At 44.1% G+C, this 22,195-nt stretch overlaps 1 protein-coding gene across 1 annotated transcript in view; it reads right to left on the reverse strand.

Annotated features, from left to right (window-relative positions):
- Window positions 1-22,195, reverse strand: part of CUBN (cubilin) — a 365,663-nt gene that overhangs the window by 226,321 nt on the left and 117,147 nt on the right. Inside the window, exons 23-24 of the mRNA XM_040352464.1 lie at window positions 4,804-4,990; window positions 2,183-2,340 (exon numbers count right to left, since the gene is read on the reverse strand). Coding sequence (XP_040208398.1) covers window positions 2,183-2,340; window positions 4,804-4,990 — 345 coding nt within the window. The remainder of the gene's footprint in view (window positions 1-2,182; window positions 2,341-4,803; window positions 4,991-22,195) is intronic.

Here is a 22,195-nt window from a genome sequence, read left to right on the forward strand (position 1 = left end):
ACCCACGCTACCCGCTGGGTTCTTTGGACTCTCAGCTACCCACTGGATCCCCCAGGCTTGACTCACAGCTACCCGCTGTACTTATCTTCAAGCTCTACTTCCAGCTACACACTGTATTCCTGGATGAGTTCTCTGTCAAAGCTTTCACACTTACTTCACTGTCCCTGGCTAGTGAAGCGTCTGCTCTGGTGCTCCTTCAGAACTCCATCCCTTTGACACCTGCCTCTGACAACGAGAGTGGTTGACCCTTTGGCAACTTTAATCCTATGCCTCCTGGCAACGATCAGGCTCCCCTCGGGCTGAGCCATCTTTACATGTGGCTAGGCCTCAGGCTTCAGGCCTACACCTATGTTGCTGCTCCAGAAACACCTACCCAGGCCGCAGCCCGGGTGAAAATAACCCTGATCACCTGACTCCTTCCAAATAAATAGACTATGTTAGCATTCTCAGCAGCCAAAGAAAACTCCTGCTGATTGGCTGAGACAACATACTTACTCATAACCTGGATTCACTGTAATCTATCATTCTAATGCCACAGGCAACAGTGCCACTTATTGACACAAGAGATAAATCACAGTTAAACTCAAGATTAAGAGAAAGCCATTTGATCAAGACTACAAATTAGCCAGGCTAGTTACCACATACCACAACAGCCCTGTTTAGGACAAGGGTGCTACACTTGGATGGTCCATCCCAGCTATGACCCAGGGGGGGGGGGGGGGGGGGGAGCGGTAACAAGGACCAGGCATTTTTTCATCCTTTTTAATTGTGTGCATGTTTATTATTAACTGGTACTACGCCTTCATAAATTTGGGATGGTTTAGGAAGAATTCACCACTAGGATTATAATTCACCACTATTATCAATACTGGGCACAAATTATTTCAAGCCAGGGAAAGAGGAATATATATATATTTCACTAGATGGGCAAAAAAGAAGAAATGCTATTACAAGATGTAATGAAAGTAAACCACACAAAAATGGGGAAACATGCCACTAGATAAATGGAGGTACACACAACTACAGCATTTTGCACAATCACTGTTACAACCGCTACAGGGGAAAGGACACATGAGGACAATAGATAAACTTTTCTGCTCTACCCTTAGTTTAAATCAAAGTATATCCAAAATGTATACAATACTAATTAAAGAAACAGAACCAAAATTCCCTCCATATTTGGGTAAATGGGAAGAGGAGATAGACCCGTTCAGAGACAAGGAACATAGAAGGAAAATTTTTAGAATGGCTTGCCATTCCTCTGGAGATACAAAGACAGTTGAAATGTGCTACAAACTCCTGGCAAGATGGTGTGTAAACCCCACAGAGGGCGTACAGGATCGGGGCAGAGGGACCTCCAACTTGTTGGAGGGGATGTAATGCCCCGGAGACCTTTGCGCACCTCTGGTGGGAACGCACAAAGATCCAACCCTACTGGGAGGGAATCTTGGAAGCAACCTATCAAATTACAGGAGAACAGATTCAAAAGATTTCTTGGGATTGTCTATTTCATGATACAAGAAAAACGGCCCCTCAATATAAGAATACCTTGGTCCCATTTCTTTTAAATGCAGCCAAAAGCTTGATCCCGAGTCTCTGGAGGTCCCAGGAAGTTTCAAGCATGAGAGACTGGGTTGTGAGGGTTGAAATGATAAGAGTCATAGAAAAAACTATTCACATATTTGGGGGAAATGGCAGGAGTTTAGGGAGTCGGGAACCTGGAGGAATTGATGAAAGTGTAGGGAATTGAGGAGATGAGGGGAGGGGGGTATGGGCTGGGGTTTTTTTTTTCTGTGGAAGGTTTTTTTGGGGAGGGGAAATAATTGTTTAGAGCATAGATAAAGGAATATGATGTTTTTAACATGTGAATGTGTTTATTCTTGTCTATAAAAGAAAAAAGTGAATGTTCAAAAAAAAAAAACTGGTACTACGTCAGACAGAAGACCTAAATTGCATTTATATAAAATTGCAATCATATTTTAAGATGAACAGTGCCAAACAATACAAGTGGAAAGCTTGTCAACTTCTGATCATTGAATATAGAGTCTAAAGTGCTGGAACTCTTTATCTCTGGTCATGAGATCAAGCAAAACCCTACAAATAATATGTACATTTACTCATCATTTTTTCATCTGGTTGGAATTTTTCCTTTAAATAGATGTAACTCCATTACGAATATTACCTGTGGTTGCCGTGTCCCAGTGAGCAGAGAATCCTTTATATGGGAAAGACGAGTCACTTCGAAACTTTATCCAAAGTTTATTACTATGAGATATAATTAGTGGAGGGGGGCCACTGCAAAACCGACCCAGTAACGGAGATATTTCATAGCCGCCGTCCCTGTAAATGGGAAAAACATGGCAAGAGTTTATCATGACAAGTTAGTTCAGAAGTTATAAAAATGAGCCTGTAGGGCATAACCCAGCTTGGGCCTTGTCTGTGACCACAACAAATTGCTGCCATTGCTCATAATAACTGGTTAGATTATGGTTGTCCTCTAATCTGCAATGGAAATTGCACAAATTAACTTTATATAGGCCCAGGGCTGTACTGAGAGATTACGCTGTTCTAAGCAAGTGGCCATGGTGACAACCATTGATGAAGAGTTTATTTTATTACCTAATATGTTCGGTCTCTGTGATTATTATTTTAAAGGCTCACTCCATCTTTAGCCCATGTTACCGTATTTATAGGATTAACATGTAACCTTGTGCAAATGAGCCTCCACCCTCATCCCAGCACTCGGTGTCCACTGAAAATTGGAAGACTTTGCCGGAGCCTGGCATTGCATCTGCAATCCATTGATCACAGATCCAATGCTTTGCAGGCTCCTGTGACAAAAAATAATAATAAATGCACATTTTGTTCCCTGCAAAAACATGCATTTTTTTTTTTTTTTTTTTTAAAGGTGGACTTAGCCTTTATAATATTGAAATTAGAATGTAAACCCTTTATCATTGTGATTTGAACTACTGAGAGTCTTGTGACTCCTCTAACCTCCCTGGCAGTATGATTATTTCAGAAAAAAGGTGCTGAAAGCGGTACCATTATTTGCAAGGAATTTTGGCGTTTTATACTGTAGGCCTGTAATTCTTAGGAATAACTCACTTAAATCTGTCCAAACAAAAGTCTAGTAGGCACCCCGGATATGAAATTTTTTTAAAAACAAAATGATAAATTATAATATAATAAATAATTATAAATAATTATAACACATAATAATATAATTATAATAAAAATTATTCAATAATGTAATCAACTCAAAATCACTGAAATTTGCTCAGTTGCAGAATTGTCGCTGTCATTATTTTTATTTTTTTATGACGAATTTCCCCACAAATCGCTATCGCACAATTCTGCAAGTGATTATAATTTATTATCGCTGTTTTCTAGCTGCTCTAAAACCATTTTTGACATAAAGGGACACTTTTGGTTGCTATGGACAATCTACAGTTTGCAGGCAGAAAGAACAGTTTTTATTATATAAAAGAACATGTAGGGCACTGGACAGACCACTAGGGACAAGGGGGTGTGTTTTTTTTACATACAGTACTGTAATATATAAGATTACAGTATACTGTATGTAAGGTGTTTGTTTACCTTTTTGAATTTGGCGCCGTTCTCCGCTCCCGTGCGTCGTAACGTCGCAGGGAACGGAGATCGGCGGTACACAGGTAGCATCGCTGGATCCAGGGACAAGGTAAGTAAACAAAGCCTGTGGATTCTGCGAGGCGAGCCCAAGTCTGACTCAGGGTTACCGATCGCAGCACAAAAATGTAACCCCGAGTCAGACTCGGGAATACCGCCAGGGGGGCTAAGCAACCTTTGGATCCACTTTTACCTTCTGGCCCTTGATTCACCTTGACCAGGCCAGTCAAGGTATCAGCAATAGAAAGATGTTAATTTCCATTGTAATTTTGCTTTGGAGATGTCATAGAATACTTTTGAAGATTTTTGAAAAACTTTAAATTTGAATATGTTTTCATTTTATACAGAGTGGAGAGGGATTTTGGGGGGATTATAACCCTTGTCAGATTTTTATTTCTGTCTGTGTCCCCATTATGGAATTAATTATTATCTCCATTTGTCCTGTTTACTGTTATTACCGAAAGTGAATGTAAAAGAAAACCCCAAATTTTGGGTTGTCTCCAGAAGGGTCATCTTCCAATAGGGACACTAGTTCTGGTGACAACCAGGGATTTTCTCACTTTAGGATGGAGTTTCTTTCACTTCCTGTTTTGGCAACAGGACAGGAAGTGAAGGGACGGGGATTATAACCCTCTCTTATGCCGCGTACACACGGTCGTTTTTTGCGATGAAATAAAACAACGTTTTTAAAAACGTCATTTAAAATGATCGTGTGTGGGCTTCACATCGTTTTTTGACTTCTAAAAAACGACCAAAAAAGAATTCGAGCATGCTTCAATTTTTTATGTCGTTTTTCAAAATGTCGTTTTTTGTGTCATAAAAAATGATCGTGTGTGGGCTAAAACAACGTTTTAAACGACGTTTTAAACCCGCGCATGCTCAGAAGCAAGTTATGAGACGGAAGCTTGAATAGAACAGAGTGCCGTTGTACGTGTTGTACGTAACCGCGCTTTGCTAGAGCATTTTCAGAAAACGATGGTGTGTGGGCAACGTCGTTTTTTATGATGAAGTTAGAAAAACTTCGTTTTTTTTCATGACGAAAAACTTAGTTTTATTTCATCACAAAAAACGACCGTGTGTACGCATTACTATCCAGAATTAAAAAAAAAAAATGTTTTGCCTTTAGTTCCACTTCAAGTAAAAGTTGTTACTTGCCTGATCTCCACATAGTCTCTGGTGCAATCTGCATGATTTTCAAGCTTGAAATCGGTGAAGTTAAGCATGATCTGCTTGTTAAATTTGGTGGTGATCGTATACACACACTGCCTGTTTGTCGGATAGTTAGCAGGATAGTTTGGTGAGGTAAATACACCCGTTGCTTCTGTATAGGCCATATCACAGACTGGAAAAAAGAATAAAAAAATCAATAAAAACAAAGTAAATATACTTGTTAAATTCCAGTACATGTGTACACTGTAAACAACATTTAGTTCCTTAAAGTAGGGGAGTTACTAGCCAGGCTTTAAGAGTTACTCGCCATCAGTTGCCCCACCCAACCCCTACCCTGCTCTGCCCCCTAACTCCGCCTCTAATCCCGCCCCTAAACACACCCTTGTAAACTATTTCATGCAATTACATTTTTTAAATGTTTTATGCAGAATTAAATAACAAAAATTTATATTAACAACAACAACTTTAACAATATTAACATAAAGCATATTTCATTGATCTGACTGTGATAAATAAAATAAGGATAAAATATGATTGGCTACTATAGGCACTGTACACATCATTACTGCCCTGTTAAGTAAATGTTTTAATACTATATTAAATATAGCATTAAAGGGCCAGATCCTCAAAAGGGATACGCCGGCGTAACTGCTGTTACGCCGTCGTATCCCTGGTCCTAACTATGGAACTGATCCACAGAATCAGTTTCCAATAGATAGGCAGAAGATCCGACATGTGTAAGGGACTTACACTGCCGGATCTTAGGATGCAGTACCGCATCCGCCGCTGGGGGCATTTCGTGTCGAAATGCCGCCTCGGGTATGCAAATTAGCACTTACGGAGATCCACGAAGCTTTTACGCTTCGTTTTTTCTCCGTAAGTTTTAGTTTGCAAACGCAAAATTAGGGCTGCTTTTACAAAGTGTAAACTGTTTACACCATGTAAAAGCAGACCCTTCTGTCCAGCGACGCAATTTTTTTTTGTTTTGAATTTTTTTTTTTTCGCCGTATCTTTTTTTTTTCCCGACGCAACTTTATTGACCCGTCGCGATCCACAAAGCTCGGCGTAACGTAATTTCGCGCTATGCACGTCAGGAAAATGACGTCACGAGCATGCGCAGTACGGCCGGCGCGCGAGCGCGCCTAATTTAAATGGGAATCGCCCCCATGAAAAGAGGAACGCCTTGCGCCGGCCGAATTTAAGTTACACAGCCAAAAATTTCTAGGTAAGTGCTTTGTGGATCGGGCACTTAGGTAGAAATTTTAAGGCAGTGTAACTTAAATGGGAAAATTTACGTTACACCGGATCTTTGTGGATTACCCCCACAGTTTTTTTTATGTCACAATGTAAAGTATAAGATTTCCTATCATGTGTGCCCAGTCTTGCCACAAAGAGTTAATCCAGCTCTGAGCAATCATCTTTTATTGTTCAGTGAAAAAAACAGACTTACAGAGAAAAACCTTAGTCCGTTCTTCCCCCTTGATGTGAGTGACAGGTTATTTACATATCTCATGCACTAGCCTGGAGACAGGCATTATTTTTTATTTCCCACCTCCACTCCTTTTCTGAAATCATGTGGTTACTTTTCTGGATTTTGACTGGATGATTATAGCAGAATTTAGTGTAAGGAATAGATAGGAAAAAATGCATGTTGACAAGGGGAGTGTAGAGGAGGGCGGGGAGTCTACTGACATCATGACTCCACCCACAGAGCTCCAGACAACAGATCCACCCACAGAATCTGCAGTTTTTCAGTTCTTATAACAGACAGAGGGGAGACATTTGACAGGTAAGGATACATGTAGGAGGCATCTATATCCGTATAGATCAGCACTATGGCAGTAGTTTAGATGAGAGTGGGTTTACATCCACTTTAAAAAAATTAAAACCAATTAATGACACTTTCACTGATTTAGGATGCAGAGAGACTTACAATGGAGTGCAGCACTGGACAGGGGAGTGGGAGCTGCCAAAGTAAATGTTTCCTATTAACAAGCTGGTGATTGGTTGTTAGTTGTAGGTGGTCAGAGTAACCAATCACTAGCTTGTTAATAGGAAAAGTAAACTTTGCCCGCTCCTGCCCAATCCCTCTCTCTGCCCTGCCCCCACCTCATCTAGTTCTTTGCAGACTCCCGCTGTAAGCCAGGCCCTGCTACGAGAATGACAGGGGTGGAGGCTCGGAGGAAAATCGGCTCCGTTCAACCCCTCCTGCTGATGGCACCAATCCCCCTCTCCAATACAGCTACAGATTTGCCCTCAGCTTATTTCCACTCGCCTAACGTGAGCAACCGAGTGGAAATTTTGAGGGTTGTTTAAAGTATATGTATATTTAACTTGTTCTATTCTGAGTTTTGTTTTTTGTTTTTGCTATGTCCCTTTGGAGAAATTTCCTTTAATTTCCTGTTTCAGGGACAGTTGTCACCAGAACATTTGTCCCTATTATAGGATTTACTCCCATCTTAGGTTTTCAGGACAACGTAAACATTTTTGATTTCCCATAACTTTCTGCTTTCTTAAAGCGATTGTAAAGTCTCAAGGTTTTTCACCTTAATGCATCCTATGCATTAAGGTGAAAAACCTTCTTTGCTGCAACTCCACCTCAGACCCCCTCCCCCCCTTTTGTCATACCTGAGGCCGATTCGATCCTGCCGCTGTCTCTCTCCTTATTGGACAGATTGATAGCAGCGGGAGCCATTGGCTCCGGCTGCTGTCAATTAAATCATGTAACACGGGAGCAGGGGGCGGTGCCGAGTCCCGCTGTCTGTGTCAATGGATGCAGCAGCAGGACTCAGGAGCGCACTCGCATTGGGTGCCCCCATGGAAAACAGCTTTTCTTGGTGGCACCCGATGAAGGGGAGGAGCCAGGAGTGTCCATGGGGCACCCCAGAAGAGGAGGAACTTGACTGCTCTGTGCAAAACCCTTGCACGAAGCAGGTAAGTATAACATGTTTGTTATTTTTATTTGTTTTTTTCTAACATTTACAATCACTTTAATTGATCTTAGTACACTATATTGACATTTAGATAAAAAATCTATATTGACATTTAGATAAAAAATCTATATTGACATTTAGATAAAAAATCTATATTGACATTTAGATATGACAATGTTTACATAGTTACATTGGTCTACCTTGGACCAATGTAAGTATGTACTGTATATACCATACCTAAGAGATCCCTGTGGAAGCTGCATATCAATGTAGTAGATATCGCTACTCCAGTGATTACCGCTGACTCCTGTGTCCAATGTGGAGCAGCTGTCCAGCTGAGGTGCCCCGGTCTATGACATCAGAGAATCAAAACATTACTGCCTCTCTCCTTTATCAGCTGACAGTAAAATCACATTGTGTTACTTTTAGGATAGTAGTAAGTGTGAGGCCCCGTACACACGACCAGTTTCCTCGGCAGAATTCAGCTTCCGACCGAGTTTCTGGCTGAATTCTGCCGAGAAACCCGGCCGTGTGTACACTTTCGGCCGAGGAAGCCGACGAGGAGCTCGGCGAGGAAATAGAGAACATGTTCTCTATTTCCTCGTTGTTCTATGGGAGCTCTCGCCCCGCCGAGCTCCTCGGCGGCTTCAGTGCTGAACTGGCCGAGGAACTCGATGTGTTTGGCACGTCGAGTTCCTCGGCCGTGTGTACGGGGCCTCAGTCTTTTCTTTTTTTTTTAAAGAGATATATTTTTAGATTTTACAGCAAATTTATATGTACACCTTGATACAGAACACTACATAAAGCACTAACCAATTCCTTTTCAACACTTAAATCGGAGGTTCACCGCTAAATTGCTATTTTTACCCTTAGATGGATGTCTTCCGACAGGCTTCCGAAAGGCTTCCGATGGTCGCATCCATCGCGTCACGATTTTCCGAAAGTAGCCGAACGTCGGTGCGCAGGCGCAGTATAGAGCCGCACCGACGTTCGGCTTCTTTCGGCTACTCGTGACGCGATGGATGCGACCGTCGGAAGCCTGTCGGAAGCCTGTCAATCAAGAAGGAACGCCCAGTCCCGAAGACCCATACCCGGAAGCGGCGGAGAAGATCGCCCTCTACAACGGTAAGTACTGCTCGGATTTTAAAACAACTAGCCCATTCCCCTAGACTAAATGAGCATACATCTAAGGGTATCTAAGGGTAAAAAAACATTTATGGGAGAACTCCCGCTTTAAGCCCTGTACACACGATCGGTTTGTACGATGAAAACAGACTGATGGACTGTTTTCATCGGACAAACCGATCGTGTGTGGACCCCATCGGTTTGTTTTCCATCGGTGAAAAAAAATAGAACATGTTTTACATTTTTCCTATGGGTAAAAAAACGATAGAAAAAAACGATTGTCTGCGTGGAAGTCCATCGGTCAATAATCCACACATGCTCAGAATCAAGTCGACGCATGCTTGGAAGCATTGAACTTAATTTTTCTCAGCACGTCGTAGTGTTTTACGTCACCGCGTTTTGGCACGGTCAGATTTTTGACTGATGGTGTGTAGGCAAGACTGATCAAAGTCAGATTCATTGGATATCCAACGAAAAAATCTATTGGATTAGATTCCATCAGATATCCGATCGTGTGTACAGGGCTTAAGAGAAAAGAATAGAATGGCATGACCTCACACATTCATAACATTGGTGTAACCAACTCCAGCAATTTCATAAAAATAACCTCATTCTGCTAAGCGAAAAACTGCCGTTAATGTGCTTATAACTTGTGCTCATAAACATTCTCCATCTCCCCCGTGTTGGGCTTTAGCATGATGTCACTTGCAGAACCTCCTTGATTCCGCAGCATACTCTAAGCTCCATATAACATTGTGTACCAGGCACAAGTCCAGCCCTACAGTAAATAGCATGGCTGAACTATTTTAACTGCACAACATAGAACAATTTTATTGTTGGGAACATCTGGAAGGTCAGGAGACAAATAATGTCATTATGTGAGCTAGAATTAAAAGATTCCTGGTGACCTTTAAGTCTGGCTGATTGTCCACACATCCTCACTGCCAGGCCTTGGTTTGTGTGGGTCTAAAGAGTGCGCATTCCAACCATTTTATCAGTTAAAGTGCCATTTTCACTTTCTATGATCATTTTAAAATAAACAAATTGGATTTACTAGTTTACTTCAGTGTGACGGTCTATTTTTAATTTTGTGTCATGGAAAAGGTAAATGCCCCGTCCAAAATTAAAGGGGAATTTTCTGCTTATACCATATTGATATCAAGCAGAACAAAAATGCAAAACATAAGACTATTACATGTATACATTACAGTGGCGTCTCCAGCTTTCATATTTAGGGGGGCACAGGGACAAAAGTAGTGGGGCCAACTATAAAATACAATTTTATATATATATATATATATATATATATATATTAGTGCTGTCAAGCGATTACAATTTCTAATCGCGATTAATCGCATTAATGTCATAGTTAACTCACGATTAATCGCGCGATTAAGGAGGTTCACCCTTTAAAACATTTTTTTTTTGTTTTCTTATTTATTTATTTATTTTTTATAATATTAAATTGTGTTTTTTTATTTTTTTACATTTTGATCACTTTTATTGCTGTCACAAGGAATGTAAACATCCCTTGTGACAGCAATAGGTGGTGACAGGTACTCTTTATGGAGGGATCGGGGGTCTAAAAGACCTCCGAGCCCTCCTTTGCACTTCAAAGTATTCAGATCGCTGAAAACGGCGATTCTGAATACTGTGTACTTTTTTAAATCCGGCGCCATTGGCAGCCGAGAAACCCGGAAGTGACGTCATGACGCCGCTTCCGTGGTTTCAATGCGGAGACTGAATCAAAGCCGCTTACGGCTTAGTGTCAGTCTCCAACCTGGACACAGAAGGCGGCAGATCGAGGATCGGGTCTCCCGGTGGGACGGGAGGCCCGGTCAGAGCGGCGAAAGGCGGCGGGAGGGGGGGATGTCCCCTCCCGCTCCTCCGGCATAACAACCGAGCGGCTTTTAGCCGCATCGGTTGTTATGTTTGGATAGCCGATCGCCCGCTCTAAACAACGGTACCGGGATGATGCCTGCGGCTGCAGGCATCATCCCGGTATAACCCCCGAACGCCGCCTCGTTAATCGCGCGATAAAAAAATTGACGGCGTTAACATGGGTTTGCGTTAACGCCGTTAATATCGCGTTTAACTGACAGCACTAATATATATATATATATATCCTGGGGCCCTTTACTACGATCCCACAACGGACCCTTTCACATGTTTTGCAGTGAGCTCCCTCCAGGGTGGCAGAAAACAAGAGATATATGTCACCAGCACACCAAGAAAATATAAGGGTCCAAAAGCAGTGGGAGAACTATCAGGGTTGCAAAGGTTGTCTTGCCACCGGGCCCTGGTATTCAGCCACTGTGGGGTTCCCCAGCTGTCCCGTCCCTGCTATTGACAGCGCTGGTCTGGCATCTGTCTCCTTGGCAGCGGCGGCAGTCTATAAGGACCTAGTGCTGGTGACATTATGGGTGCATGCAGGGGAAGGCTGGCACTATTGGTTGTATAGAGTCAAGCCCCTAGTTGGTCACCTAGCAGCAGTAATGCTGTATAACCTTCTCTGTTGACATGCTGATCGGGATGTGATCCAGGTGATGCTCCCAGTCAGATCTAATAAACACAGGGGTAGATTGAGATAGGTTAGCGGATCTTTAGATCCGCGTAACCTATCTGATTTACGTTACGCCGCCGCAATTTTTTGAGGCAAGTGCTGTATTCAGAAAGCACTTACCTCAAAACTTGCGGCGGCGTATCGTAAATCCCCCGGCGGAATTCAAATTCCGCGGCTAGGGGGAGTGTAGTATTTAAATCAGGAGCGTCCTCGCGCCGATTTAACTGCGCATGCGCCGTCCGTGAATTTTCCCGGCGTGCATTGACGCTAGGACGTCATTGGTTTCGGTGTGAGCGTAAATTACGTTCATCTGTATCCGCGAACGACTTACGCAAACGATGTAAAAATTCAAAACTCGGCGCGGGAACTACAGCCATACTTAACATAGGATACGCCTCATATAGCAGGGGTAACTATACGCCGGAAAAAGCCGAACGCAAGCGACGTAAAAAAAAAAACAACAGGCGGGCGTTCGTTTCTGATTCGGCGTAAATGCTCATTAGCATATTCGACACGTTAAAGACACGGAAGCGCCACCTAGCGGCCGGCCTGGAATTGCAGCCTAAGATCTGACGGTGTAACACAGTTACACCTGTCGGATCTTAGGCATATCTAAGCGTAACTGATTCTATGAATCAGTCGCATAGATACGACCGGCCGTCCTTAGAGATACGACGGCGTATCAGGAGATACGCCGTCGTATCTCCTATCTGAATCTGGGCCACAGTATTTATTAGCATCAAGAGTACAACCACATATATATAATCACCTGTATGTTCAGCAGCCATGTGGGCTCTATGCCTGTAACGTGTGGGCTTTGATCAATAAAATCACTGATATTTAACACTAGGATTTGACTGGGAGTATCACCTGGATTGCATCCCGATCAGCTTGTCAGGGAAGGCTCCACTGCTGCTAAGCAACCTACAGGGAGCTCAAATGTCTACAACCAATAGAGATGGGCTCGGGTGTGTTTGAAATCCCACATGCCTGATCTCCCATCAGGAAGCCGACACTCCACAGTGCTAATCACAGCCAGTGAGACATTTCCTGATCTGTGCAGCTGTGGCCCGGGAAATGTCTCACTGCCTGTGACTAGCGCTGTGCAGTGTAGGCTTCCTGGCAGGCTCGGACATGTGGGATTTTGAACATGCCCAGCCCATCTCTAACAACAAATTGTGCTGGCCCTCAGCCACATAAAGTAACCAGCACTGGGCTCCAATGTGCTACCGCTGCTGACATGGAAACAGAGACCAGCGCTGTGAATAGCTGGGACAGGACAGCAACTCTGGTTGTTCCAGCACTGGTCAACACTGGGAGGATTCTCCCATCCACCGATAATGTGTAGATAGGGGAATTGGATAATTTCTTTATTTTTTTCATTCAACCTATTAGTTGATCAATCATTGATCACTTTTTTTAATACATTGATCATCAATGTATGGGCTGCATAAGAGCTAAGATCAGCCATAGACAGTTTAAATCTCAGCTGATTCAGCGGGAACTGGCTGAGATTTGAACCATTAATGAGCAGATTCTCCTATGATTATTACTAGTGGTTGCTATAGCCACTAGTGATAATCACTGTTTGTCGGGAGAATACAATTGCTGGACAGGAGGGATATTCCCCTGTCACCACTGTCTGTGTTGATAAGGGAATCATGCAAGTTACTTTCCTGCAATCTGTGGATGCAGGAAAGAAATTTGCACCGTATATTACCTGCCTAACTGAAAGTGAGTGAAAGTAAATTGTGAATGTCTTGAAAGAACAGGAGAGGGGGAGGCAGACAGATGTGGGAGAGAAGGGATGGAGATAATGCAGTTCAGTGATTACAGTGTACTGCAGTCTGCAGTGCACACACTTACCCACGGTCCAGGCTAGAATCTCAGGCATCATTCACACACAGCCAGGAATGCTGCCGATTTTCATATTTCCCGCCCACACATCCCCTCTCTTCAGATACAGCATGCCGGGATAGCGGGACTGGAAGGAGGAGCTGTATTCCTCCCTGCTCGTATGTGAGGAGAGTGAGAGGGTGGGGTGGCTGAACTCGCTGGGCTGTGAAAGAGTGTCATAGACTGACACTCGGCTCAGCTTGCAGTCACCACTCTAGGAATTTACAGGCTGGTTCTCCTGTCCTAAAGACGGGAGAAATCAGTCAGTTTTTTAGTAGCTGAGATGAAGCCTTGGACCCCCCTCCCCCTACAGTGCTCATGGAGTCCTTCCTGCAAATCGCTCTTCTCCGTGCCAATGAGGATGCAGGGGAATGAGCAAATCGGGCAGCTGTGGTTGTGTAAGCGCTCGTATTATGCAGTGTCAGTGAGCAGAGGGAGGGGGGAGGAATCCCCTGCAGGAGCTGACTGGGGACGCTCTCCCTCTCAGGAGAGACTGTGTTACTCCAGCGGCGACCCGAGCAAAATACACATGGTGGGGCACAGCATAATGTTGGGGGGGCCAGGGCCCCCTCTGGCCCCCCTAGGGACGCCATTGATGCATTAGTGGCTAACTGAAACTATAGAAAGATATATGATACACTACACAACAGCATACCTCCCAGAGATGGGAATGAGGGACACCTACTACCAAACGAATGTAGGCATAGGACACACCCCTTGCCACACCCCCCTAAAGGTGAATTAACCACAAAAAAAGGTTAATTAAATACACAAGGGCTTTTTTCCCACTACTATTCCTTTATATTGGCTTTTACAATTTACAAATGCAGCAATTTAAAATTTGGATGAAAGGTTTAGTACTGGGAAACACTTTTTGAAAGCTAAAAAGTGCATTTTATATACAACTATATGGATCAGACCAAAATGAGGGACAAATGAGGAGGAAAGAGGGACAGAGGGACATTGCTCCAAATCAGGGACAGTTGGGAGCTATGCACAACAAAAACCAATTTGATATTTGTATCTGCAGCTATAGAGTCAAACCACACCTCCTGGCAGCATTCTACATTCTAAAGCAGCCTTTTTAAGCTTTTAAACACAGAGGAGCCCTAAAATAATTTTAAGGTCTCAGGGAACTTTCTGCTAAAAAATATTATATCTACAGCTCATGGAACAATGGGATTGATTTAGCAAAATCTGGTGCAGCTCTGCATAGAAACCAATCAGCTTCCATTTTTTTTTTTGTCAAAGCTTAATTGAACAATTTGAAGTCAGAAGCTGATTAGCTACCATGCACAGCTGCATCAGATTTGCACACTTAAGTTTTAGTAAATCAACCCACTGTTGTATTCAGCAAATTGTATATATAATAAAAAATAAAGGTAGAAAGAAAGTGCCTTATTTTATTGTGTTTAACAACAACAACAACAACAACAACAAAAAAGTGAATTATTTTTATATCTTCTTATTCTGTAAAAATGTCCCTTTACAAAGGTGGTCAGTGGATAAATGCCAGATTATGTAGGTGTCCAGTGAAGTGCCACTTACATTGGTGGTCAGTGGTAAGAGAGTTGCCTTCTTAGATTGGTGATCAAGGGAGACATGCCAGATTACATTGTTAATTAGTGTCCCTTACATTGGTGGTCAGTGGAAAATGGCCTCCTACATTGGTGCTCAGTGGAGAAGAGCCCCCTCACATTGCTGGCCCTTGTACACTAGTCTTCAGTGGGAAAAATGACTCATTACATTTCAGGTCATTCGAAAGAATGCCCCTTACATGGTTGATCAATGGGAAGAATGCCCCTTTACAGAGTTCTAAAAAGATCATTGGTGTCAGTGTGTCAGTGGCTTTTACTTAAGAAACAAAAGGAAAAGTTAATTGATCCTACGGCTCTAGCTCTGCTGATTGACAGAACTAGGTAGGCACAGAGAGACCGAAAATTTGCCAATGCTGTCTGCTCAAAGAGTCCTTAGTAACCTCTTGTCAGGTCACCTGTGGCCAGATGACAGATGCACTCCGTTGGAGTCAGGAGTGCACCACAAGGTAGTGAACCCTATGGCAGACTGCTGCAGATAGAAGACAGAGTGGATATGGAAGGCAGGTCCACTCCAGCACAAACAGGGAACCCACAGGAAGCTTGAGCCCAAGATTCCCCAGGGCGCGGAGTCTAAGATTCAGCAGGTGTGACGGTATCGGTATGATATCCCCGTCAACGTTCCCTTCTTCCCATAACGAAAATCACCCCAATATTCCACGAGGAGGGATATCCCTGGAATCGCCCAGAAAGCCACACATGAGACCAGCTTACTGCTTGAACAACACAGAGTTTTAATAGTAAGAAACCAGAGTTTATATGTGGTTACAATTGTTACAATGACAAATCTCCGCCCCCCCTCACACAGTGGGGGGTCTTCAATACAGCTCCTTTGAAATAAAGATATTTCTTTGAACTACTCAGTAGCTAGCCGGCTCGGCACCGCATATAGAGAGATAATTATCACAAGGAAGCAATCAGCATAATTAACACAAGCCACTTATCTAATCACAGTAACCAGTAAACACAGGGCTAGAACAATTAACATTTGAAACAGGGCTAGCTGCAGAAGAGTAATTACAATTAACAGCCTTAAACAAGCAGGGAGGATTAAACTGACATATAGGTAAAAAGTCCATCACAATGGCCCCCCTTCTTCTCCCTGCTCCGGAAAAGCCTGTTGGACCTTTCCTGGTCCAGTAGGGTTGACGGGTTCAGAGCTATTAGTCAGAGGTTAACTCCGTTTGGCATAACTGACCTCCCTTGGCAACTGCTTCAGACTCAGGTATGTCACCGGGTCGTCAGATCACACGCCGGTCAGTCCCCAAGTCTTTGTGTGATCTGCAAAGTCACCAGAAGTCAGTGTGAAGACAGCGAATGGGTCTGTGCGCCGCCGTCTAGGTGTCCCGCTATGGGAGGGGCAGGTTATGGCTCTGAAGTGACAATCCCAGGAGATTCATAAAAAGAAAAAGTTATATTTGTTGAAATGCTGTAGCACTGGTGCTCAGAGTCCGGGGGGGGGGGGAAGGGGAATCAGAGCCCCATAAGGTCAGCCACCCCCTGCTCCCTCCGCAGCCGCCGGTTCTCCTCTTGGAGCTTCTCCAGCTCCATCTCCAGTTCATGCTGCTGTGACCTCAGGTGGTTGTTCTCCTCCTCCATGCGGCTTATGCACTCCTCCAGCTCTATGTAATCACGGATCAGCTCCTGCTTGCTCATGTCCTGCAGGCTCTCCACGTGGTCCTTCATCATCAGGAACTGGGTGGTGGTGTAAGGGGCCACCGGTGGGCCCTTGGCGAACATCTCGGCACGCATCTGGGACGCCCGCTGCGACTCCCTCTCCTCCAGTCGCTTCTTCTCCTCCCAGGTCAGCTTATTATACGGCTTCCAGGACCTCTTCTTCTTGAAGGGTGGCCGGCGGTGCCTCTTTCTGCCCAGCTCCCTCCAGGGCCCTTCCGGCTCAGGGCTGTCGCCCATGACCAGCTGACAATGGTGTTCCCTGTTGTCCGTAATAACAGATTGTACCATGAGGGCTTCGTAAGGGGTGCCCAATGGTTCTTCCTGACCCAGCTCCTGGGGATCCCAAGCCGAGTCTACACAATGGGCTGCTGCTGGTGGGCGGTACCCAGGTTGAGACCAATTTGACCTGGTGTTGTCATTCATGGGGCAATTCTGCTTGAAGTGACCCAGCTGTTTGCACCGGAAGCAGCGTTGTTCGTTGCCCTCCTGGCGATGATAGCGAGGGCTAGATGTCACCGGTCTGTTAGGAGGTTGGTATCTAGCGGTTGGTGGGTGTGAGGGCACCGTTTGTGGTGGAGGTTGTTCCTGTGGTGTGACCTGGTTCGTCTTGCGAGTATCTGCATATTCATCCGCCAACTTCGCGGCCTCTGGTAGAGTCATGGGCCTGCGATCTCTCACCCAATCCTTGACGTCCGTCTGGATGTGATTGTAAAATTGCTCCAGGAGCATTAGTTGCAAAATGTCCTCTGCGGTGGTGGCCTGGCTGCTGTTAGCCCAGTTAGAGGCCGACCGGGACAATTGGCATGCCCATTCCGCATAAGAGTCTTTCGTGGTTTTGCGTGAGTCCCTGAACTTCTGTCGGTGGGACTCTGGGGTTACTGCATAACGAGCCAGGAGCACTTCTTTAACCCGGGCGTAGCTATGAATATCCTGATCTGGCACGGTCCGGAAAGCATCAGAAGCTTTGCCTGACAGTTTGCCTGACAATATTGCAACCCAGTCTCCTCTAGCTATTCGGTGCAGGTTACATTGTCGCTCAAAATCCGCCAGGAAGTTATCAATCTCACAGTCCTTTTCATCAAAAGCTTTAAAAGCGCTAAACGGAATCTTCCTTGCGTCTGCTGTGCTGTACTCACTGTTCGTAGAAGGTGCGGCTGCTTGTTGGACTGCTGCCAGTTTTAACTGTAGCTCTGCGTCCCTTATTTGTTTATCCTTCTGTAGCTCTGCGTTTACTAACATGTCCATCACTTTCAGTACCACATCTGGCGTTGGGTTCGGGCCGAACCACGCTAGCTTCTCTCTCATTAGCTTGTTGGCTGGTGATTCCTCCTCCTGAATCACTGGTGTCTCCATCTCTTGTACTGCTGGCGTTGCTGCAATCCCGTCCTCCTGGTCTAGCTCCATTGATTCTGCTATGATGACCCGCTTGGTTTTGTTGCTAGCAATCCTTCCACGAACTTCCAGTAGTTCTTCCAGTGTCTGCTTGGAATCCGGGTGTGAAGGGGAATAGAAGGGAAAAATCCCACCGCTGCCAACCAATTTGTGACGGTATCGGTATGATATCCCCGTCAACGTTCCCTTCTTCCCATAACGAAAATCACCCCAATATTCCACGAGGAGGGATATCCCTGGAATCGCCCAGAAAGCCACACATGAGACCAGCTTACTGCTTGAACAACACAGAGTTTTAATAGTAAGAAACCAGAGTTTATATGTGGTTACAATTGTTACAATGACAAATCTCCGCCCCCCCTCACACAGTGGGGGGTCTTCAATACAGCTCCTTTGAAATAAAGATATTTCTTTGAACTACTCAGTAGCTAGCCGGCTCGGCACCGCATATAGAGAGATAATTATCACAAGGAAGCAATCAGCATAATTAACACAAGCCACTTATCTAATCACAGTAACCAGTAAACACAGGGCTAGAACAATTAACATTTGAAACAGGGCTAGCTGCAGAAGAGTAATTACAATTAACAGCCTTAAACAAGCAGGGAGGATTAAACTGACATATAGGTAAAAAGTCCATCACAGCAGGTATTCACCAAAGCCTCTAGTGGTGAGGATGGCCTTAGCTGCAACTGAATCCAGGTCAAGGCCCCCAGAGTCCCCCAGCTCACGCTCCGTAGGGCATAGAGGAGAGAAGGGAAGCAGCCACTCAGGATACAAGAGATTAGTAAGGGGTAAGCCAGGCAGACAAGGATAAACGAAGGACAGGCCAAAGGTCAGGGTCACAAGCAAACATGAATAGTTGGGGACAAGCCAAGATCGGTACACAGAGATAAACACAGCACACGGCAAGCAGGAACCCAAACACACAGTGCTTAACAAACAACATTGGCAGACCTGCAGTGCACTGGTTAATATAGAGTTCCTGATATGACCTGGGGTGGAGCCATACAGGGAGGAGAGATGATAAAAGCAGCCAGGTGAGAGTGTTTGGCCTCTAAGGTGAACACATGGAGAGGAAGGTAAGCTGCCAGACATTACTGCATATCCATGACACCTCTGAAGTAACCCTAGACTTCCACAGAATCCTGGTTGGCAAAGGCTGTTCTAAAGCAAAAGAAGATTATTTACAGATCAGCAGCCTCAGACAGGCTCAAATTGCCTGTCCACCTTCTACCAGGATGAGTGACAGAATGAAATCTTAATTGTCCAAAAAAAATCTTCTAAATATGTTACCTACAGAGAAGCTCAAGAGTGACCAAATTTCTAGGAAAACTAAAATCTGCATTTAAAAGAAGATTTCTAGCAGTTTATATAACCAAAATCTCCCTGAACAACCATACTGACTATGAAGTCAAAAATAGCTATACCTCCATGTTACATTGCCTCTAACTTAAAGCGGTGGTTCACCCACAATAACAACATTTTAGCATTAAATTAAGCATAGTAGCGCGAGCTACAGTATGCCTGTATTTATTTTTTTTGCCCCGTACTCACTGTGCAATCCTATAGTGAAGATTCCGACTCCCCGCGGGGAATGGGCGTTCCTATCCAGAGGGAAGATGATTGACGGCCGGCTATGGCACGTCACGCTCCCCGAAGATAGTCGGAGTAGGTCTTGGCTCTTCACGGCGCCTGCGCACAGACTATGCGCAGGCGCCGTGAAGAGCCAAGTCCTATTTCGGCTATTTCCGGAGAAGCGTGACGCGCCAGAGCCGGCCGTCAATCATCTTCCTTTTGGATAGGAACGCCCATCACTATAAGATTGCACAGTGAGTACGGCGGCAAAAAAAATAAATACAGGCATACTGTAGCTCGCGCTACTATGCTTAATTTAATGCTAGAACATTTTTTTTTTTTTTATAGGATAAACCCCCTCTTTAAGGAAAAATAATGACCCTATTCAGGTTTGTTGCTATAGCTAGAGCAGTGATTCTTGTAGCATAAATATAAGAAATATTGTAGTTACATGCATTGTTTTTAGAAGCTAGACTTCCCCAATTCATAAGCTAATGAGCTTGTTGGACTGGTTCATGAGTTTAGGCCAGGAAGTGATGCTACAGGAAGTAGAGGGAGGGAAAAAAGTCATGTGCTGAGGACACAAATTACTGGTTGTTTTGCAGGACATGGGTGAAGCAAGCAGTCTGGAAGGAGACATGAGCATAACAGCAGGAAGACTGGAAGAAGGGAACTTCACCTAGCAATGACACTAAACCAAGTTAACCGCTTCCGGACCAGCCATCGCAGTTATACTGTGGCAGGTTGGCTCCCCTGCGCAAGGCGTCGTAGCTGTACATTGGCTCTTTAAAATGACCGCTGGGCACCCGCGATCGCTCGTGACAGAGCGAGAACTAGGATCTGTGTAAACACACAAATCCGGTTCTGTCAGTAGGAACAATGATCTCACTTCTCCTTTAGTCACCCACATTCCCTCTCACAGAACACACATAGGGAACACAGTTAACCTCTTTGATCGCCCATTTTTATAGCACTGATCATTGTATAAATGACAATGGTCCCAAAAAATTGTCCGATGTGTCAGTCACAATGTTGCAGTCCCGATAAAAATCGCAGATCGCCGTCATTACTAGTTTCAAAAATAATAACAAAAATGCCATAAATCTATCCCCTATTTTTTAGACGCTATCACTTTTGCGCAAACCAATCAATATACACTTATTGCTATTTTTTTACCAAAAATATGTAGAAGAATACATATCGGCCTAAACTGAGGAAGAAATTGCAAGCGGAAACACCCACCAAAAGCAACAGGGGGTTTAATTTCTTGCTACAGCATGTGTAAACCTTTGGCCACCTAAGCAGCCAAAGGGGGTAAGGATTGAGAGCGGTAAAACTGGGACTCAAATGCAGGGTTTTACCTCCCTCAACTTTATGTGTGAACGAGCCCTAAGGGTGTTGCTGCTGAATGCAACTAAGGGCTCATTCACTGCTGCTCCTCTGAAAAGTGATCCAAGTGTATTTGACAGGTGGTGAGGAGGAGATATTTTGTGCACAACTCATTAAAAAAAAATATTAATAATAATAACCAAATTATTATGGTCAGCAAGACAAATAGAAAGGGTAAAACATCCCCAGCAGGGATACGTACAGCAATCAAATTTTTACAGGGGTTTTTAATTATTTCCTACTACAAAAACAAAAACAAAAAAAAGGTTTAGCTATACATACACATTAATTCTGCCCTTATTGTAGTACGACTGTTTAGATATTAATCAGCACTGAAAATAAGTTGTTTTAGGCTTCAGTGGTTCAGCCATGGCTGGCAGAGAACCCAGTAAATGTGGGAACCAGACTGCAACTGTTCCACCTCCTCACTCGTAATTCCATCTCTTCTGTTAACTCCTTGTGCCGGAATCCAGGCTGACCATCACACATCTGATTCACTTCAGATGTATGTCCTCTAATGAACAATTCCACACTACAGTACGTGTCATGGAAAAAGATACAAAGACTAGTCGGATGTATTAAATTTTCGTTAAAGGAAATAATTTTGCTCACTTGATGTTAGCAGCTGCTATTTACTTAAAACTGTTGATGCCCGCATTATATATATATATATATATATATATATATATATATATATATATATATATATATATATATATATAAATGGCAGCAAAAGGGTGGGCTTTAACTTAACGTACACTCCCAGCCCAAAGACTGAGCTGTCAAAGACAGTGCTCGGTCCTCACTAATAATCAGTAGCTTTAGGCCTAGTACACACGATAGGATTTATCCGCGGATACGGTCCTCCGGACCGTTTCCGCGGATAAATCCTCTGAGGATTTTGATCCGATGGAGTGTACACACCATCAGATCGAAATCCGCGCCAAATTCCTATCGCGATGACGTGTCGCGCCGTTGCCGCGATGATGACGCGGCGACGTGCGCGACGCTGACATATAAGGAAACTCACGCATGCGTCATTACGACGCATGCGAGGGATGGGTTCGGACGAATCGATCCGGTGAGTCTGTACAGACCACCGGATCGATCCGCTGGAGCCGATTTCAGCGGATAGATTTCTTAGCATGCTAAGAAATTTTTATCCGCTGGAAATCGATCGGCCCGAAATATATCCGCAGATAAATATCCGCTGGATCGTACACACCAGC

Source organism: Rana temporaria, chromosome 5, assembly GCF_905171775.1.
Source record: "Rana temporaria chromosome 5, aRanTem1.1, whole genome shotgun sequence".
Classification (NCBI taxonomy): domain Eukaryota; kingdom Metazoa; phylum Chordata; class Amphibia; order Anura; family Ranidae; genus Rana; species Rana temporaria.